The 21,083-nt window shown below is 38.9% G+C and overlaps 1 protein-coding gene across 2 annotated transcripts in view; it reads left to right on the top strand.

The window, feature by feature from the left end:
* The window catches only part of whrna (whirlin a), a 112,761-nt gene that overhangs the window by 63,526 nt on the left and 28,152 nt on the right, over positions 1-21,083 (top strand). For both annotated transcript variants that reach the window (XM_068333971.1, XM_068333973.1), the window contains exons 4-5: positions 17,848-18,056; positions 20,777-20,813. In XM_068333971.1, coding sequence (XP_068190072.1) covers positions 17,848-18,056; positions 20,777-20,813 — 246 coding nt within the window. The remainder of the gene's footprint in view (positions 1-17,847; positions 18,057-20,776; positions 20,814-21,083) is intronic.

The following is a 21,083-nucleotide window of genomic DNA, read 5'->3' as shown; positions in this document are numbered from 1 at the left end:
CCACTACATATAGTAACATTAATCATAATAATAGTATTTGTTGGATGTACATTTTAGTATCCAATATGAAAAATACAGTTTATAAACGGCATGCAGAGTGGAAATCACCTTATAAAACACTCTTGAGGTGACTGTTAGACTTAAACGTCTTACAAACTGTAATACTCCATCGTGAAATTAAATATTTCACACCATAAGGGTGTTTTCATGAACCAAGTTGACTGAAAAGGTCAGGCTTATTTTAGTTAACCTTCTAGTTCAGACTGTGGCTGGACTGGAAATATGATCCACACTGACGCGGCATTAATGTTGATATAGTCATGCTTTCTTTCAGTGTTTTTGTGCTTGTGTTGTTTAATGACAGGATTGTTAACATTTAAATGACAAGTTCGTCTCCAGGGGAAGTGTTCTGCTCTCAGCAGGGAGGGAAGTGTACCGTCTTCAGATAAGACACATTCACCCCTCAGGGGCATCAGGTTGTAAATGATCCGCGGTGTCGAATCAGCTCATGGGTTTTAATGTGTGTGGACAGGGATCACTTTAGTACATACTGAAAGCTGTCTTAAAGGTTCCTTAACACCAGCGAGTTGTGAGTGAAACATTCCTCTTGAGCATGAGTATCCGATCTGATGGGGGGGGATTATAAATGAAGTGAAAGCTGTGGACTAATGTTTGTAATTTTTTTGTGAGTCAGCGGGACAACTGTTTCTGAACGCATTGCTGATTAAATTATTCAAAGATTATTTGCTCCCATTCTATCAGCAGACCTGTCATAGTATTTTTACTTGCTTCCCCTGCTCTGTTATCTTGTTTGGAGCATTCCCTCTCATTCTAGTACTTTGCTTTTATCTGTTACGGTTTTTTTTTTGGACATGACTTATCTTGAACAACTCAAAAATGTGGCGGACAATTTGATATTTAAATATAATAGTAAGTCTTTAAATTGAAAGCTCTTTACCTCCCTGAATGAGGTCCTGTTTTCACCAGCTCCATTATCTATTTGTTGGTTTGTTTTTCAGTAAGATTATACGAAATCTATAGAACTGATTTTTGCATGTGGTCTTATATTTCTATATTTAGTGAGGTTGTTGTGTAGCCGACCAGGAAGTAACATCATATATAGCAAACAACTTCGTCGCACAGAAGTTTTCACACATCTGTGATTGTCAGCGCTCAGCAGGAGAAGACTCTCCCTCAACCTGGCGCTGGTACCTCACTGTCTGGTTGTCACATGAATAATTTGACCATGATGGATTGCTTTTATTGCTTCCGTTATCGACACCAAGATCTCATTCCCTTGGCTTTCTGTCTTAATGAAAATCAAAGTGTTACCACCTCACTTTACTCTCCTGTTTCTTGATTCCCTGTAAAACACTTACATTATACCACATAATTTATGCCAATCAACTAGTGCCTGTTTCACTGCGCTGTGACTGAACTCACCTGTATTGCATGTTGACTGTAAGTAAGAGAAGAATCATCACAAGGCTTATACCATCATTTAATCAGTAATTTATTGATCCCGATGTAAATGCAGTATTCCAATAAAAACATCTCACCTACCTGTAAAAGCAAAGGCCAGTCAGTAAGATTATGCAGTGGCTGCAGTATTGACTCCACAGATGATGTGTTTGATGTCTGATGTTGCGCCTGTCTCCATCTCAAGCTCCATCTGCAATTTAATGAATGAATTTCTGTCTTGATTTCCTGAATGCTCACTAAGTGTCTTTAGTGGGTTTATAAAGTTAGAAACAATAGTTTGACCAATGCCGCTCTCATTTGAGTTTAACAGACTATCATTCATTCATTCATTTTCTACCGCTTCTTCTGCTTTGTGGGTCATTGGGGTTGCTGGTGCCTATTCCAGTGGAACTATTCCAGTGGACCTATTCCAGTGCATTGTGGAGCCACATGAAAGAAGACTCATGTACACACTCACACCTACAGACAAGTTGGACCTGACCGATTCACCTGAAGAGCATGTTTTTGGAGAAGGGAGGAAACCGAAGAACATGGGGAGAACCCACGCAGACACGGGGAGAACACACAAACTCCACATAGAGAGGAATCGAACCCGGAACCTTCTTGCCGTGGTTGGATGGATGGATGGATGGGTTTGTGGATGGATGAAGTGCTTCATACGCCGTGTGGGATAAAAATAGAAAAGGTCAGCTCTGCCCCTGTCTTATGTTGACATCTGCCTCATCAGGTTTGATGTAATTAAAACAAGAGGAGAAAGGTTACGTCCACTGGGATTCTGACACATTCAGGTAAACACAGACGACATGGGACACCACTCAGCCTCTGAATACTCATTTTTCCCTGGTTTCATCAGGAGTTTTGACATACAATTAAGAAGATTCAGCTGAAATCAAAAAGTCAGAGTAAATGTATTCAGCCTGACTCCAAACATGCACATATAAACTATCTGTTCACGAGGGCCGTGTCTAAGCGAGTCAAGAGACTGCCAGACACGTAGATGGAATGGGGCCAAATATTTTCAATTTGCACAGAGGTAATTTTCTATCCTCCCTGATTACAGAACAATCCTGCTGAAAGAGCACAAAACAAATCGGTTCTTTGTTTGTTTGTGTGTGTGTGTGTGTGTGTGTGTGTGTGTGTGTGTGTGTGTGTGTGTGTGTGTGTGTGTGTGTGTGTGTGCTTATTTCTTTTTAACCAGAGCAAGAATCTTTACCTTTTTTTTTTTCAGACAGGGAAGGGATGACGGTGATCACAATACGTGGAAGTTTAACGATGTTTATTTGTAGTAAAACTTAATGACAATTAAGTGGAGGGATAAAACAAATCATAAATACAACTTGAATGATTCTTTAAGCTAAAGAATCAAAACTGAAGAATCATCTGCCATCATATTAATTCTGACACGTTTGGTTAACTAGTTATTGGATTAAAAGCCTAAACCTGTGTGTCAAGAAGCTGGAAGGGTCAGAAAAACAGACTTAGTTTCAGTTCCTTAAATAGGACATATTAGAAATCTTATATTCATTAAAGTACAGCAGATATTATAATATCCTGCACAGCAGCTTCTGGGCTGCCATATTGGCTTTGACAGGTTTAGAACTTACCTGGTTCAGTCCTTTTGTTGCTTTGTCAAATTTTCTCTCACCCATCTCTCTACCTCCATTCACCGTGCGACTTTAAAAAAAAAAAAAAACCCATAGAAATGTCAGAGAATTCTTCCTTTAAAGAGCTTTTCTTTATAAATGATTGTGAGTCTGTGATATGACACAGATCCTCTATTGTGGCTGAGGCGCCTGCATGTTTCTTTTCAGTGATGGAATATACCTGAGCTGCTTTTCTGATCTCCCACCAAGCAGTAGATGATAATCCAGTCTGAAAATTGGAGAGATACAATGAAAAGCAACATCAGGCTGAACGGGGAAATATGAAGTGTGATTTTATCTTTTCTCACCACCCTCTCTCTCCCTTCTAGGAATGTGTTTAAAATTAATCTATTTTTCTCTCAAAACTTACTTCTTTGCGCTCATTTCTTAGCATCTCCTGACATTTTCAAATGTCTCATATTTCTGTTCAGTTAATAATAGTTGATAGTTAATCAGTGAGTTGTTTATCCTGTGGTTTCAGAGATTTTCCTCTAAACCTGTGATAAAACTTTAGACAGTAAAAGACTTGAGTCATTTACAAGGGATTACAGAGAATCAGTAATCCTACTGGATGACAAGTGGAAAACATGAATTAAATATAAGTCCAGTTAAATGTATTTGTGTAGCACTAAATCACAAGGAAAGTGATTTAGTGCTAGAAAGAGAGCTGGTCTATCCTACAGAGACCCAACTACCTCCATGAAAAGAACATGAAGACAGTGATGAAGAAACACTGTCTTTAACCCTGAGCCAGTGTGAAAGAGAGAGAAAAATACAGACAGAGAGGGATTCATGTGACTCACCATCCTCTCAGAGTGAAGGGAAGAACGACTGACCTTTGGTTTAGAATAAAAACGTTGCATCTTTTCCAGCACAGACAGAAGAAGCGTCTCGGGGCGATGCATATTTTAACTTCTGTTTTTACTCATTGTTTTCATTTCATGTCTGTCAGCAGCTGCATGTAACATCATTACAAAATTGATCCTGGTGCTAGTTTAGCATACAGTAAGTTAATATTTGAGATCCTAATAATTATAGTTTCAATTACAATACCTGGAGCAGTGACCTTTTCACAGATTCACCGTCTCTTTGCTTGTGCTGTGTGTAGCATAACGATAAAGCATCATGCAACAGTAGAATATAAATTATTTGTAATGGTGCAGTTGATAAAGGGATTACCTTCATAATTCACATTGAATGTTCAGAAGAGGGGGGAAAAAAAACTTGTTGACCATGATATGAAGGGTATAAAAATATTTGGAAATTGGAGTTTGGAAATTACATGTCTAGTAGCTGCTGATAAGGACAACTTAGACTAATGTAACATTGCCAAAGTGGAAGAGGAAAAGAGATTTATTACTCCCTCAGGGAACTTCTTAACTCTGTGCTGCTGCAGAGGAAACGTCAAGCATCAGAACGGTATTTACTGACAGACCAAATTCTTAATCTCCAGGAGAACAAAAATCAGTTATGAACAGAGTAAACATTACAGTTTCAGTATAACCAAGAGCATTTTGTTAGTTTTTCTGTCAATACATGAGTGCTTCCAACATGTACAGTCCAAACAATGAACAAGCTTTGGCTATTACTATAATGTAGACCAGATATTGAATCATATGCTGTACAGTGATCAATATCCAATGACCTGATGTTGAATTCAGACGTGAGAAGCAAAGATCATTACACACCTTAAAAAATGTAAATGTAAAACTCAGTTTGTTTGTAAAGTAGGAACTTTACTAGAAGGAAGAACCCATTGAGATAAGTTGACTCATTTTCAACCATCAAGGACAAACCAGCAGATATATTCATCCACACGCAAATAAAAGCTCTCCTCTGCACCACTGCTCATACGTCCATGGATTTACCTGTGGATGAAAAGCAAATAAAATAATAATAATAGTCATGAAATAAACGCTGCCATTCAGGAACATTATTATGAACTTATCTTGACTAGTAGATAATTATCGACTGATAGTCAATCGGTTAAAACTCCTATTAAATATCAATAATCTGTTCTTGACTTGTACATCCAGGCTGCGGGTACACCAACAGTGGAGAGGCTGCTTTGGAAATAGACTTTACCTGAGACTATTTCTAGAAGCACAGCTTGAAAACACTTCAAAGGCAAAGCAAACCATTCATTTCCCTCCTTAGATAGGACTGCGTGGCCACACCAGTAGAAAGGCTAAGCTGCGCTGAAAGAAGCAGCTCTTGTTTCCTGCTTTAACAAACATGATATTCAAATAAGAATGCTGCAGTCGTAGACACAGAAAACAGAGAGGGGCATTTCTGCCCACAGGATCGTTGAACAGGACCCAACCAGTCCACAGGAACCTTGGATTTCACCATTGCCCCACATTGCCAGATGCTACTGAGGGTCACTAATGAATACCAACTACAGTACTGTTCTTGGAATAAAAACCCCACCAGCTTTCCTCGTGCTGCTCATCTTCTCTCTATGGCTGTTCTGGGCTGTTTTCTATTTTATTCTTAACTATTATTTAGAATATAGTTAAAACTGAATAATGTGATGAACATAAAATTGAATAATGTGATAAATATTACTGATGTCACCTCAAGCACAACAATGTCAACACAAGACATCTGCCATTCGTACACTGTTTTGTTTTTTTTACTGTTGCTTTATTTTTGTTAATATGTGTCAGACTTTTGACAAACTTGCAAAGAGAACCGAAAAGCACGACAAGAGAGTAAACATAGACTCAAAGTTTGTTTTTAATCAAACAAGCAAAGTTTCCCAGGTCGTTAGTCAAATAGGCAAAGAAATCCAAAAAGGGCAGGCAAAATTATAGCTGGATAATTGGACAGAAAATAGAATTCTGGAAAGATGTTTGAAAATTAACAAGAATGAATAAGATTAAAAGTAATGGATGGATGGATGGATGGATGGATATTCTCACATCGGCTGAGAAACACGTTTTGTGTACTTACCTCATGATGCAACTCGATGGATATATTTCATGAAGTATTTTTAATTGTAAAGGTATGGTAGCCCCCATTGGAAAATATGACTTTCATCCCTTTTCCTGGTTTACCCACCAACGTTAATTAATTAATACAGAATTCAACCTTCAGATGTAACCACACATCGGGTACTTAAATGGATTAACTCAATTTAAATGCTCGAGGCCAAGTCTCATTGATTATCTCTTTCCCACCGCTAGTCATCAGTATTCTTGAAAGTTTGTCAGCACTGTGGTCTGTCAGCACAGACCACAGTCCCAGCGACTGCTCACGCAATCAAATGACAGGGAGGAAAAATGGAACAATAGTAGACGGATTAACAAATACTAAATATCTGTTATCTGTGATAGTGACTTTTAATTACTGAGCTTTTCCCTGAGAAATAACATTGTCCAATAACATATGTATTTTGTAATACATGTAGAAACACCTGCTGTTCATGGAGGTATTCTATTTTCTTTTTTTTAATTTATTTTTCTTAAAATAGTACCAAAAATCTCAGATGGGATAGTCAAACCATCAGATATGGATAAATAGAGTTCTCACGGTGCAGGTGCTTTATTATTTGAACTATTTCACAAAAAGGATCAGCTTTTATTTATTGCATGTACAGCTTAGACCTGTTTATTCTTGTCTGGGCTGCTGACCAGCGTGGGACTTGAAGTTAAAGCTGACAACTGAGAACTCATCTGAGAAGTCATCTTCAATGGGCTATTTCAAAACTTGTTTTCATATAGAAGGTGCATTGGATTATAAGACACACTGATGTTTTTTGAAAAAAATTAAAGTCTTTTAGTTGTGCATAATAGTGCGGAAAATACTGTAATATAGGAGTCCAATTTTATTTTCTTGTTCTTTAGATCCATATCCTGGATTTAAAATAAAAAAAAATTCATTGATTCTTACGTAGAATATTTACACGAAAGACAGCCCAGGATATGTAGGTGGAAAACAAATAAATTGCAGAATCAACAGGATAATCTGCTATAACCAGATTTGATTGACTGAGGCTCATTGTTATAGACCAACAATCTAAAAACTGATGGATAAATTAAATATGCAGGATTGTAATTACGATCCACGGTGCACTGGCATCACGCTCGGAGTTTCTCCCGCCTCTTACCCTCAGCTGGGATAGGCTCCAGGACCCTCACATATAACATACTACACATCTCATGAAGAACAAGATTTTTGTCTTTTTCTTTCTTGGGCCAAATCGCTTATATTAAAAATTAATAAATGAAAATTGCTGCTGTGATTTGATTCTTTTAATAAGCCATGTAAGTTGCTATGATCCAAGGTTTTGAACAAGTGTGATACTTTTGTGCACCCACAGCGTGCACATCTGACGTTGCTCGCAGTGGTCCTCACTACGCTCAGGAAGCTTGTGTGTTTGCCCAGACACATGAAAAATTAGAGGGAACTTTGGTCTCATATAAGATAAACTGACATTAAACGGACCCATGTTTGTGGCTCATTCTGCTGTTATGAAAGCTTGAAAGTTCTCATTATAATCATTTTTCAGACAGAACTGAGTGTGACTGGACTGAGCTTACCGTTCAACAGATCCTCTTTCATACAGACTCGTCTTTTGTTGAAAATACTGCATAAAAGAAAATGAGCAGATAGTGAACAGATGATGGAAAGTTGCTGCTGTGTTTGCTGGAACAATAGAACCTGTCAGAAATCCGCTAACAGATATGTCGAATTTAGTATGTGTACAATGGAACTCGTGAAATAATAGATCCAACAGAAACATCCTCTTTTCTAACCACAAATCATTTGTTACGTTGGTGATGTGTCGCCTTTAGTTTCATGGAATTATTTCACCAGATAAAACAAAATTGTCTTCATGGAAAATGTTCCATGGGCAGCTTTTGTCCATTTTGAATTTTATTCAATGTTCAAAGGAGAAGATTGCCATTCTGATGATTAATTTTCTCATTAAGAATGTGGTTGTCGGTCTCAATCATGCCGTCATAAAAAAAATACTACCGGAACAAACTATTCAAACTTATTAACATGACTGAAAGTCCAGACGTCCTCTGTCTTGGCTTTATTTCACAAAACCTGCATCCAGGCCTGTCTTCAAGTCCCCAAGATAAATGCAGGGAAGCAGGGTGTCTGTAAGTCCTGACAAAATACCAGAGCTGGTTTAACTATTGTGTGCGTACATGATGTTCATGTTGAATTTACACCATCAGAATCCATGGACACCATCTTCAGATACATCGGTACTGACATTGCATGCAGTAATTTTGCTTTAAGAGAGGCGTAAAGTTTTAAAAGTCTTTGTGGTATTGTGTTGCGGTAAAGTGGGGCTAAAAACATCTGACATCTGTAAAGCTGCGTATCTGTCATGTCTGGATGACTGAGTACAATAAGTATCCTTGAATAGAATGAGCATAACAGCTGACGCAAAAAACACTACAATGTGCCTCTGAACTGCAGTCAGTGATGAAATAACTGTCGGTGGTGTTTAGTACAGTGCAGTTTAAGACGAGAGGTTATCCACACATCTTGGGTTCTGTCTTGGATGTTTAATCTGGCTCCTCTAATGGAGTTGTTTTCGAGGGCATCGGTCTCCCAGCCAGCATAACTCCTCTGTTAAAGCAGGATGACAGGGAGCAGAAAGCATTCCTGCTGCTCTATTAATTCATGGGCCGACTGATCCAGGCTTCGGTTCGCCGTGAAGCAGTTTAACCCATCAGGATGTGCTGGAGACATTATTTGCTGTAGTCATTAGTATGCTCTGACAGGATTAGTCAGTCAGGCTCGTACACTTAGATTTCACTCAATATGTCTCACTTCACTGCACGTCACTGCTTTCAAAGTCGGACCATTAAGATACAGCTATGCTTCAGAGTTTTGTAGAAACACATTATTAATATACTCACCATTTGAGCATGCATGTATAGATGGATTATGAAACGTCACTAAGGGTCTAGAAGTCTAAAATGGAATCATTTAATGTCCTTTTAGTTCCACATATGACTAACACACTGATGCAAGTGTGTGTGTTTTTGGATTATGGGTTCAGAGACTTTCTCTTAAAAGACCCAAAAGCCCAGGTCTTCTGATGGGGAATGGATCTGTGTCAGAAAAAGAAAAAGTAAATCACTTCCCCTAAATTAAAAGTTATGGGAAATACATTTTAATATTTGAGCAATTGAAAAAAGTTTTCGTATGAATGCATGAATTTTGATGACGTAGTTTCACATCAGCCACTGGAGCGAGTCGACAACAGATGATTACAGACAGGAGGTAATTAAAGCTGTTTTTCCCAACAATCACCACGGACAATGAGAGATCGCTGGCTAACAACGCCGGGGAGCTAATCTAACGCAGTCTAATGAAACATGGGATGTTACCAGAGAGGTGGGACCAAATGTATTGTATTTGTCCATGATGACATATGGAGGCTAGGACACTGAAAACTATACATACCTGTGTATACGTTTTTATTCTCTATTTATTACAATTTCTCTTTAGCTCTTCATTCTTAAATTCTCCTTATTCTGGCCTTCGCTGTGTTTTTTTTTCTTTTTCTGGAGCATTACAACTATAACAAAAACCTATTTCATAAGCAAATGTAAATAGCAAAAAAATGTGCAGTGTGTGTGTGTGTGTCCGCATATGCCATGTCCCCAGTGTCATAGAATAAACACTTGACCAAAGCAGAGCTAACTAGTTGAACAATCAATTTCAGCTGAGATTGCGTCTTTCTACCATACAGATGGAGCATCATACTATGTGGCCTCTGTCTGGAATGCAACCAGCGTGATGGGATTCCCTGTGTTACATCACAGAGGTGGAGCATGGGAGTCAGAGAGGGGACGAAGACAGGAGAGAGACGGAGGAAAGACTGTTTTAGGGAATATTATGAGAAGATCTATCAAGTGAGCCCAGATGTGGGAGAGACAGAAGGAAAACTTATAATTAGAAGTAAAAATGACAAAAGACAGAAGTGTCAGAAGAGCAGAATGATGGTAGTTATGGAGGTCAAAGGGTAATTCATGTCCTTCAAGTCTGACATTGAAGATAAACGAGTTGTCTGGACTCAGGCACACTCAGACTGTCCGTCAGTTTGTATTTTGGAAGAAGCCATGGTTCATCTGCAAATGCTAATCTCACAAACCCATGCCCATTCCAGAAAACAAAGGGATGAGCAGTTGGACGGAAGCGATATCTAATCTCTCTGCTGCTCTTCTGCCAAGTGACAGAAGCTATGGAGGAGCTACAATCAGGACAGCCAACGAGAGATGACCCACTCGACGGCCCACGCAGTGCTTTACGCTTATTATTAAAAAAATGTAAAGATAAGCAGCGTTTTGCAGCGTCAGCATGTGTCTTTCGTTTGCCACTGCTTTCGTCCCTGTTATTTCCATACCCATCTACTAGCTTCATGTAACAACAGTGTGACTTTAGATGTTGGGCAAAAAGCAGGGGGGTGTCTTCATCTGCCTTTTTTTTAAAAGGAATTGTGCTTCTTAAGACAAGGTTCTCATTAACATGACTCGCCTGATCACCAAGCATGTATGAATATAAGCATAAAAACATCACAATGTAAAAAAAAATAAATCTGAAAATAACTCATAAACTCAAATAAAACATTTATTCACACTCAAATGGCACCAAACAGACCAGCCCTTCTAAATGTGCACATGGACGCACGTGATTCAGCCAGTGCCCCAGAAACAATAAATGGACGTTTTTCATGGAAGCAGATATCTGGGACGTGTGGAGTGTGAACAAGATCGATCGATCAAAGGACATTTAGCATGCCTTGCTTTCCATGACTGCTTTGTAAACAGATAAAATACGTTGCTGTTTTCTTCTTTCTGCTAACAGCAGACAACAGTAGACAACAAAGTCACCCCCGGTAATGAATCTAAGGGCGCAGAGGTAGACTGCATGGAGGTGTTTGAGCGTGTAGGCAGGAGAACGCATACAAATCATATCAATTTGGTCCGAAAGGACACAAAGTTGACTGAACTGTATTCTGTCTAATGCTGTGGGAGACACATGATTCATTTCTCTAGGTGAACCACATGTCTGTTTTTCAGGATGTACTTAGTGCATTATCGTGCTTTGAAACACAGGGTTACCAGTGTGATTTAAAAAATATATATAATTACACCAATTAATATGGATGAAAACAGCTCCTGATCTTGATAAAGCTTTTGTGAACATATTTCTTTGGCTTAGATTCATTGATAGGATCCTTTTTCTATAACTGATATATTCCTGCAAACCTTATTTCTTGAATTACTATTTATATTTATACATCGGCATTGACAAGTGGTTATAAACTGAACTGCCACTGAGCCATCCTGTTTGTTTCCTCACGAAAGTGAAGAAAAAACAACCTAAAAAATTAAATTAAATCATTGAGGAGGCTAAATCGATACGATATGTCACTCGAGATGAATTTTAGAGGCGTTCTCATTATGAGCTGCTGTTTGTCTCTCAAACAGATGGAATTAAGATATATGTGGATACAGTGACCTAAAAGTTATAGAGCTGAGAGAGCTGCAGAAAAGGAAGCATTTAAGTGAAAGAAGTGCCAAAGGAGCAGATAAACCAGCTTCACTGTTCTTAGTATAGCTTTAGGGATCAGCGGTCAGGAGCTGCCACTTTATCCCACCATCTTCTCTCGATGTGTACACCGTCTTTCAGCTCTGAGCACTCTGACACAGACTATTCATCACAGGCCTCTGATAATGTCAGAAGAATCTCCTGATACAAAGGCTCAAGTAGGGCCATTCAAATGGAGTGTAATAGGCTGTTAGCTCGCTATCTTCATCTGTCTCCAGTCGCTGCTGTACACCACACATCAGCATCCATATTCATGCTGTCACTGCAGGATTTAAGTGGCACTGATGTGAACATGTGAACACCTAATTTTTATTTGAGGTGCTTCATTATCCCTCTGAAGCTGGAATATTCTTCTAATCTGAATGATTGTTGTTTTTAAATCAGACGTGCTGTACATGTTTGTCAGGTTTTTAGGCTAGTCTAAGTTCTTAATTGTACCAATTTGAATGTTTATGTATGTGTGTACATATTTTTTAATTATTTAAAATATTTTTTTAATTACAGTATATATATATATATATATATATATATATATATATATATATATATATATAAGAATTTAGTAATGTACATATTTTTTAAATTATTTTTAAATAAATAAATATGTACATTACTAAATGGTTTTATACACACACACACACACACACACACATACACACACACAAAATGTATATGTCTGTATGTGTGTGTGTGTGAAATTTTTTTTTGGAAGCATTTAGAAATGATTATCCTCGACAGTCCTATATTGATTATTAGAGCTAGACTCCATAGAGACGCTAATGAACAGATTTATATCATGGCACAAAGACAACAAATAGTTCTTCCTAAGAAATGAAAGTGGTAGAAAAACTGCTGCTTGTCTGAGATAAAGGCAAATAAGCTATACTATAAATCAGAAGAGGAAGCCCTGGGACTATCACTGTTAACTGGTAACATGCCGTAACTCATCATTATTGCTGCTGTATGCCTGCTGCATACAGACGCTCTGGGCTCTGATTTAGAGCAGTGGTTAAAGAGTTGATCATAGTGTGTTTATCTTGCCCAATACTTTTGTTCGTCTACATGAATTACACTTTATTATGGTCACAAAAACATCCTATTATAAAGCGGAGAAAAAGGAGAGAGAGAAAATAGGGAGCTGAGGATAAATTTTTGGGGAGTAATTAGTGTTGAGCAGAAAAAAAAAAGACAATGTAATTTATGATGTTTAAATCTGTCTACAAATGGGTAGAAACTCTTTCCCCTGCAAATTATTTGTAAGGCAGGACCTAGAGAATGATTTCAAGTACTGTACTTTTTTTTTCACTAACACTGCCTGTTGATTGGTCACTGTAACTTCCAATAGACTTGATATGTCTGTCAGTGTTATTGGTGCAGATTATGTTGCTGAAGCCGTGGACTAATGTGCCATCTGGTAAATGTGTTGCACACTCTGGTGATGCTGCCAACAGTGGTGTAGTCCAGAGCAGTTAACTGAGTCCCAGAGTGGATGGCTGACTCGCTCTCATTCAGTAATTGTCCCAGTGATGGATGACAGGAGGCTTAATGAAGGCAGTTTAAACAATATTATCAGCATATGATTTTGTATTGTCAAACTTTCAATGTGTTTTAAAATCCAAAAGTAAAAATTGGAATTATTTTCCATTCTTTGTTTTTAATTTGACACTGCAGACAATACTTTACATTTGGTTTTCTAGTTATTATCTGACAACTAGAAAAATGCAATTTATCGGAAACCTTGGCCTTCAAGCAGCGTGGACCTTATTTCTATTTCGGTGGAAAACTGTGTGACAGCTCAGAATTCTTGTGAAGCCCCACCATGGTATTGTTCATTCCTTCATACTTCCATAGTGTCCCTCCCACAGAAGTATGGAAATGGAAATGGAAATGGGATTGAATGCCTGAAAACATTATTTTTTTCCCATTTCTATACAATTTCTATGCATCCCCTGCTGTTATCAACTAGTGACAAACCAGAAGTCTATTCCTCCCTCCCTGGACACACGACCCTACACAGAAATGCACACAATGGTTGAGATGGAGGCGGGGTGGGGGTGGCAAGGTGGTCCAGGTGAATTCAATGACTCGTGCAGGTGTGTGTTCACAGCTCCAGAGAGAATCACACTGGATGTGTATCCTGTATCGTTGGGAGTTTTCCAGTTTTGGTGTCATTTCCCTGCCAGGCAAACACTTTGCCACCTGAGTTGTTTTTCTGTCTTTATCAACAACGTGTTTTTGTTAAACAGCAGAATGGATTAGAGCTTTTAATTGTATGCATCAATGCCATTGGCTGTCATTTAATTACCCAGAATGTGGCAATGACACTGTGCCTCTGGTGCAACGCAGAGATTGATCACAAAAAATCAAGTGCTTGTGAGTCAGGACAGTACGCATCCACTCCCAAATAGAGGTGTAATGAGAGAGAGGAGAAGGGCAGAATAATGAGAAGAGAGAGAGAGAAGGAAGAGACGTCAGCGGCAGATGGCAGCAAAAGAATAAAATCATGAAACTCTCATGTCTGTTGTGCAAATAAGTAGATTGATCCCTAACGTGATCAAAGACGACAACACGAACAAGCTGCATATCGATCGATTTCAAACATTACACTATGAAATAAGTTAGGAACCAATAATTTTTATTTTTTAACTTTCTTCCAGCATCAGTGATTATTTACTATCCCAGAAAATGAAGAATAGATGTAAAAAAAATAAAATCAGGCATATTTAGGGACTGGTGTTTATGTAAACTGGTGTGGATCCAAATTTTAAAAAAAATCAGACCAAGGAGCTACAGGCCTCTATGTTTGATTGTAAGGCTGGATTGATTGAATTGATTGAGGTTCGTCCTCTAATGAGTGTATTTCTGGTCTGTTTGTCCGCAAGATGTTTTAAAAGCTGCAGTTTGAATAAATCCCGTGTTGTGTTGGGTCGAGAAAGAGTTCAATATATTCTTAGGCTGATCCCGTTGCAGACACTCGGTTCCACTTTTATTTTCTTACACTTTGTGAGAGATTTATCATGTTTCAGCATCATTAACGGAAGGTAAAAATGAATGTAAAATAATGAATGCAATGCTAGAAATTTAAGTAGTAGATGGTGTTGCTTAATTTAACATGAGGCAAATCCGAAACCATTGATTTCATAGTACAACAACTCATGTTGCTACAAATTGGAATGCATATAATAAACTCGCTTGCCAAGGAAAGGGAAGTTTGGGGCTCCCTGTTGAAGCTGTTGCCCCCGCGACCCTACTATGGATAAATATAAACAAATGTTTTTATTCACATTGTGCTGCAGATTTGTAAAGATACACCTTGATGATACTTTTTCCTGATGTTTACTCTCAGCCAGAAAGCCTAAGAAACTAAAGACTGACATTAGCGTGTGAGTCATATCATTACATCACAACATCCCCGTCTGGTTCCAGTCAACAGGCCTTAGTGCACTTCATCCTGCTCCCAGTCACCACAGCAAATACGAGGCTTTTTTTCAAGCAGCCATTAATGAAGTGTCACCGCAGTAAAATCTTAGGTATAACTAAAAAACCCCGATCATGACACTCTTCTCTTCAAGTGTCCCATTAAGTCGTGACACTGTGTGATTGTGAAGTAACATGAATGATACCAGGATCTTGACACCAAACCATTAGTAATACCAGTGCTGTTCCTAATGTGGCGTGTCTTCTATCGACTTCAATGAAGGACTCGGATACTTCATGGCGTTTATTACAAAAATGAAGTTTCTATCAGGTTTTCAGTGCGGGAGCTTTGATGTCCTCAATCGAGTCATTAAAGGACGTAGACCACTGCCCAGCGGCATCTCCATGTTTCTGCTCCTCACCTTGACCTGAACCAGTGTGATATTGTGCATTCTGGAGCAGGTTTTTTTTTAAATAGCATCTCGGTTGGTGGTCCACCTACAGCTGGGTTTTCTGATGTCTTTTAGTTGGGAATGACTTCTGTAGCGACTCTCCCATACAGGCTAGATTGACCTTTTGGAAGTTCTCTCAAGGACCTCTGAAACTCTAAATTAGCAGCTGTTTGGTTCTTCAAACAAAGGATCTTCATGGCCCCCTGGTTAGACTGTTTTTTCAGGTTTCTGCATGATGTCACAATATATTGTGATATTATATTATATTACGAGACATCTTTCTTACCTATGTCTTTGTTACCCAGGTGGTGTGATGGAAATTGGAATAAAGTCCTTATGATGTAGAGCAACGGTCCCCAACCACCACCAGGTCGCGACCCGGTACCGGGCAGCACAGAACGTTTGAATTTTTTCTTTTCTATATACGTATATATACATGTTATCAGTCTAAAGATGTTTTATTTTGAAAATTGACTTCTGTGTGGAATGACGCACAGGTGAATGCATTCACCTGTGCCGCTTGACAGGTCTCAGTCACGTGACAGGTTACCATCTGTTACCCCAAAATGAAGCGCCCACAATTGCGCCAGTGTTCTGGATTAAAGTCAAACCAGATTATCCTGAGATCGCCCAAAAAGTATCAGAAACCCTGCTTCCATTTCCAACATCCTGTCTTTGTGAAGCGGGATTTTCTGCAGTGACCGTAAAGAAAACCAAACTGCGGAGTAGACCGGACATCCAGAACACACTTCAGGTGTCATTGTCTCCTGGTACGCCTAGATGTTACTCGTTGCAGAGAAACAAGATCAGGGCTCCCACTATTCCTCATTATTATGATTATTTAATTGAGTTGTTCACTCTTACTGTAGAGGAACTACAGTACACATGTGTGTAAATGTATATAGCACACACTACAGGGAATTTGATGAGGAGCTGGGAGCCACCCGGGTCCCACAGAAGAGTCCAATCTGGGTCTGTGAGGGCTGAATGGAAAGCCTGGCAAGGATCATGTTTTGACTCAGACGTATTTTGTGTGTCTGTGTGTCTTTATGGCTTACCAAAGGAAAGGCTGTAATGTCAGTGTTCTGGAAAAGCAAATATTTATGAAGTAAGACTAACAGCACCGCACCAAGCGACCAGACTGTTGTCAGATCAGCCCTCTAGCAGCTGTCAGGGAACCAGTCTTGGCTCGGTCCTTCCAATGCTCACAACCACACAGGGACCAAGTTAATGGTTAGGGAACAAATTAGAGGACAAAGATGACAAGGAGGCTGCTGCTCAGAAAGCCCTGTACACTTAACACTTATTTTTTAGATTGGGAGGTGCCCCTTCCATTGTTTCTGAAGTGGGTGTTGTTCTGGGTTTGATAAAAATGATTGTGATGATGCTTTATAATTTAAAAATTGTATTAAAATGAGATGGAAGAACACAATGTTTAGTTCAGTATTGTGTAGATATGGCTGCTAATCCTGGATATTTTCAAGTCACAGAGATTCAGAGAAAACACAACGATGCATTTGTGTATTTCCATCTATTTTTTGAGTATTTTTCAGTGCTTGTTCTGAATCCACATAACATCCATGCCCAAGCCAAATCCTCCACCAGAGGAACATGTTTGCCTATAAACTGCTGACATTCCTCTACTTAATTTCACTCCTGTTGCGGCGAGCTTACCGCCTGTGTGCTGTGGACGTTTTTATTCCCTGTTTTTAGGGGAGTAATTATACACAGTGGTGTCCATTTATGCAAACACACACTCCGCTCTGCAAACGTGAAGAACAACGTGTAAATCATGAAAAACATAACGCTGACGTAGACAGTTGTAGAAAAATGAATGAGAAAATCCTCTCAGTACGGAGGAGTTTTGCTGACTCAGCTCAGAGGTTTGAAGTCCAGGTCAAAGCTACTATTCAAAAGCTCATTAATGGAGACAGGATGGTGTGGTCCAAAGTGTTTGTGTGGGACAGACTCGTTGGATACCTGCTTTTTGAAAGAAAACAGCTCCGGTATTTGGTCTTGAAATACTTTAATGTTTGTGTCATTATTTTCATTCGCTGTCCAAATTCACGACCCTCAACTACTTTTCCAAACCTACTGATCCTCTTCTAATCCATTAAACACTTCAATCACCTCAACCACCCCTCCCCATCGCATTATCTGACCTGTGACCCTTGAACCTATTCATGTCGTAACTTCAGCCTCGTCCACCCTTGCCGCCTTGCTCAGTCCCCCCCACGATGCCTCTGTGTGCGTTCCCTTCTTCGCAGGTCGGAGACCAAATCTTGGAGGTGAACAGTCGCAGCTTTCTAAGCATCCCTCACGACGAAGCCGTGAAGGTCCTGAAGTCGTCGCGGCATCTGATGATGACGGTGAAAGACGTGGGCCGCCTGCCGCACGCCAGGACCGTGGTGGGCGAGACGAAGTGGATCGCCAGCTCGCAGATTGCGGAGAGCTCCGCGGACAGTAGCGTGGCAGGGTGGGTTTCATGTAATGATTTCTGATTTTAATGCTGTATTTTCTGTGAAACAGCAGAGTATAAATGTAGTTTGATAAATCAAATCATCAATTTAAAAATACTGATGCATTCTATTTTCCTTTCTTTCTGTTATTGTCAGCAAAGCAAACAGCGTTTTGAGTTCTGCAACCTGCAGACAAAAGAAGTCTCTCTCCCAAAAGCAGCACATGAAAAAAAGATGAAGTAAAAGTAGGTTAATTACCCTGTAAAAGAATTCAAATGCATTTTGTTATTCAAAGTGCTCTCAAGCAGGGGATCAAAAGGAAAAAAGAACATTAATCAAATGTCTCCTAACCCAAATCAAGCCAGATGTCCTTAATCAAAGGAGCTTGATTTTCAGACAGGCTGTTTAGTTGCTTTGTTTAGACTCTACAGACTCCTATGTAAATATGAACATGGGGAAAATTTGGTAATTTTAGCATAAAGAATGAAAGCAGCAGGTCAGTAGGAACCTAGTAAACAAATACCACCCTGTTATTACTGTAATTGACTTGCTGGTTAGAGTAACACAAAATACAAAATGAGAGTAAGAAAACACAATTTGGTTTTAAGAGGAGATGATGTAGTTTAGAATTATGATTATTACTGGAAAATTTTAAATACAATACATACAAAATACAGCGTTGATGTGTCCGATCCTTTATCCTTTGTTTATAAGCTGAAGTTCATCTGGTTTGACTTATCTTTAAGTGAAAGACTAGTTTACTAGTTTATCAATGAATACTGGTTTCACTCATGAACCAAAACTTTTTTTTAAATTTATTTTGCCTTTTGTACCAAGAGAATTCCATTGAGATTCAATACATCAGCAATTCCTCTAAACTCTGATCAATCAAGTAAAAACTAAAGGAGACAAAGTATTCCTGTGATGATAATTCCTAAATTGAGTCATGGGCTCTTATGTAAGAAACAGTTTGTGGTGTTTTGGACATCAAGAAGTCCGTTGGTAAAGAATCTATGCAGCTTAAAGCACATCTAATTTTGTCTTTATTCCCTGTGTCAGAGCTATTAACTTACATTTTCCTAACATGTTGTTAATTTACATCTGATTTATTTTTATTTTTTTTTCACGTCAATTCAAATGAATATATTTTAGCTTTAAATTACCTCTAAGGTATTCTGGTCCCTGCAAGAACATTTAAACATGACTGGACAGAGTTTTGTATCATTGTGGTCTAAAGATGAAACATATCCAGGATTATTAGAAGCGTTTTTGTCTTTATCTTAAAAACCTTAAATGAATTCCACTAATATATTTCCATTGTTGCATGTATATTATTTACTCTTTGGGTAATTCTAGCAAGCTGAATATGGCTGACATTCTGACTTTCTGTCTCTCTCATTCCCTCATAGCATATTTTAAATTAGTGTAATTATAGTGCTGCACACAGTGTCTCATTTAGTATCTCTCCCTTGAAGTAGTGCTAATTATCCGGTGGTGCAAAGAGAGCAGCCAGGGAGAAGATATTTGAAAAATGCGAATAAGGAAACAATAAACAGCTGGTTGGTCCCAGAAGTCAACAGCGCTAATTGAATTTGAATCCCAGAGCAGGTCTCTTTGAGTTTAATGCACCATTGCAAGTGGAAATGCAATATTTTCCTCTGACTTGGGTTTGATTACAGGTTTATTTACTGCGCCCCAAAGACCATGCTCTTTACATGTGGATTTACTGCCTCCTATTTAGGGAGTACTACAAGTTATTCACTCCGACAGGAATGTGTGTCTTATAAAAATCATATTATTTTAGATATTACGTTTGTTTGTGAGGGTTTGGTGTTTTGTTTTGTTTTTTGTCTGACCTTTAATGTCATTGAGAGGACTGAATGGAAGACAGGCCTACCTGCTGATTGCTGTAAAAGATGCATTTTTGTGAGGCAGATTTTTTTTTTTTTTTAAAAAGCATGAAAACAAAGTTTTAAAAGATCTTAATATTGCACATCTTTCCAACCTGTAATGAATATATTCAGAAAGTGAAAAGCTGGCGGACAGGGTATTTCGCTGGCATCGATAATTAGGGTTGGTAGCCCGTGGATGCTAACACTTTATTTCAGTGCTTGGTATTCACACTTGCCTCGGGCAAACATAAACTCAGTGTTGGAGCCAGGGGGAATACCTCACGCAGGCGTCCCATTGGGCCGCTGAAAAATAAATGTGGCATTCATGGAACAGTTGAGCTTGTGTGTGTGTGTGCATGTGCGCGCGTGCGTGCGTGCGTGTTCAAATGAAAAGTTCAAATGAAAGCGCACACCTTAATTGTAAACTGTAATCCAGCCTTGACTGTCTTTTTGGAGGCTGCCTTCTGTATTGATGGTTCTGTTATTGCGTGCTAGTCATGACTTTTTCTCATCTTTTTCAAACCGATTTAATACAGTCAAAAATTAAAAGCACAGCTTATCAAAACCTTAACCTTACAGCGGTCAGACGATCCTATCACACAATGGCAGGGTCTTGAAAAAGGCAGTGTTGGTATTTGTATCTGCAGAGGTCCAAAATGAATACACCTGCTGCATTTCTAAAGGTGGAAACAGCAGATGGATGAAACATTTTTGGCAGGTTGTGGAGGTTAGATAATGTAGAATTTAGTATTTACAAAGTTCTACAGTTGATCAACAGTCATTCAAAATGTAGTCCTCTGAGTTCCCCCAGGACTGATTTGTCATGTTTAACTTTGTCTCTGCAGCTTCTCTATGGACAAAGGGGCGTCTGCAGCAGGAAAGGTGAGATTCACAAGTCATATCCTTTTTTGTCTTTATGTGTGGTCTCTAAATACTGTGTGTGTGGAGCACATCTCCTGAGGTGTGATAGAATATCTGGTGTTAACAGGCAGTCTAACGACTGATGACTGCCTGTTAACACCAATGGTCTGGAAAATGGCACTGATGATTGTTGGTGGTTCAGTGGTGACACTGGTGATCTCTCTCTTGACTGTTCAGAAGGCTTAGATACTCTTCACTTCCTGAAAAGTATGTAGTTTGAGCCCCGCCCCC

This window comes from Antennarius striatus, chromosome 15, assembly GCF_040054535.1.
Source record: "Antennarius striatus isolate MH-2024 chromosome 15, ASM4005453v1, whole genome shotgun sequence".
Classification (NCBI taxonomy): domain Eukaryota; kingdom Metazoa; phylum Chordata; class Actinopteri; order Lophiiformes; family Antennariidae; genus Antennarius; species Antennarius striatus.
This window is presented reverse-complemented; position numbering and strand designations above follow the sequence as displayed.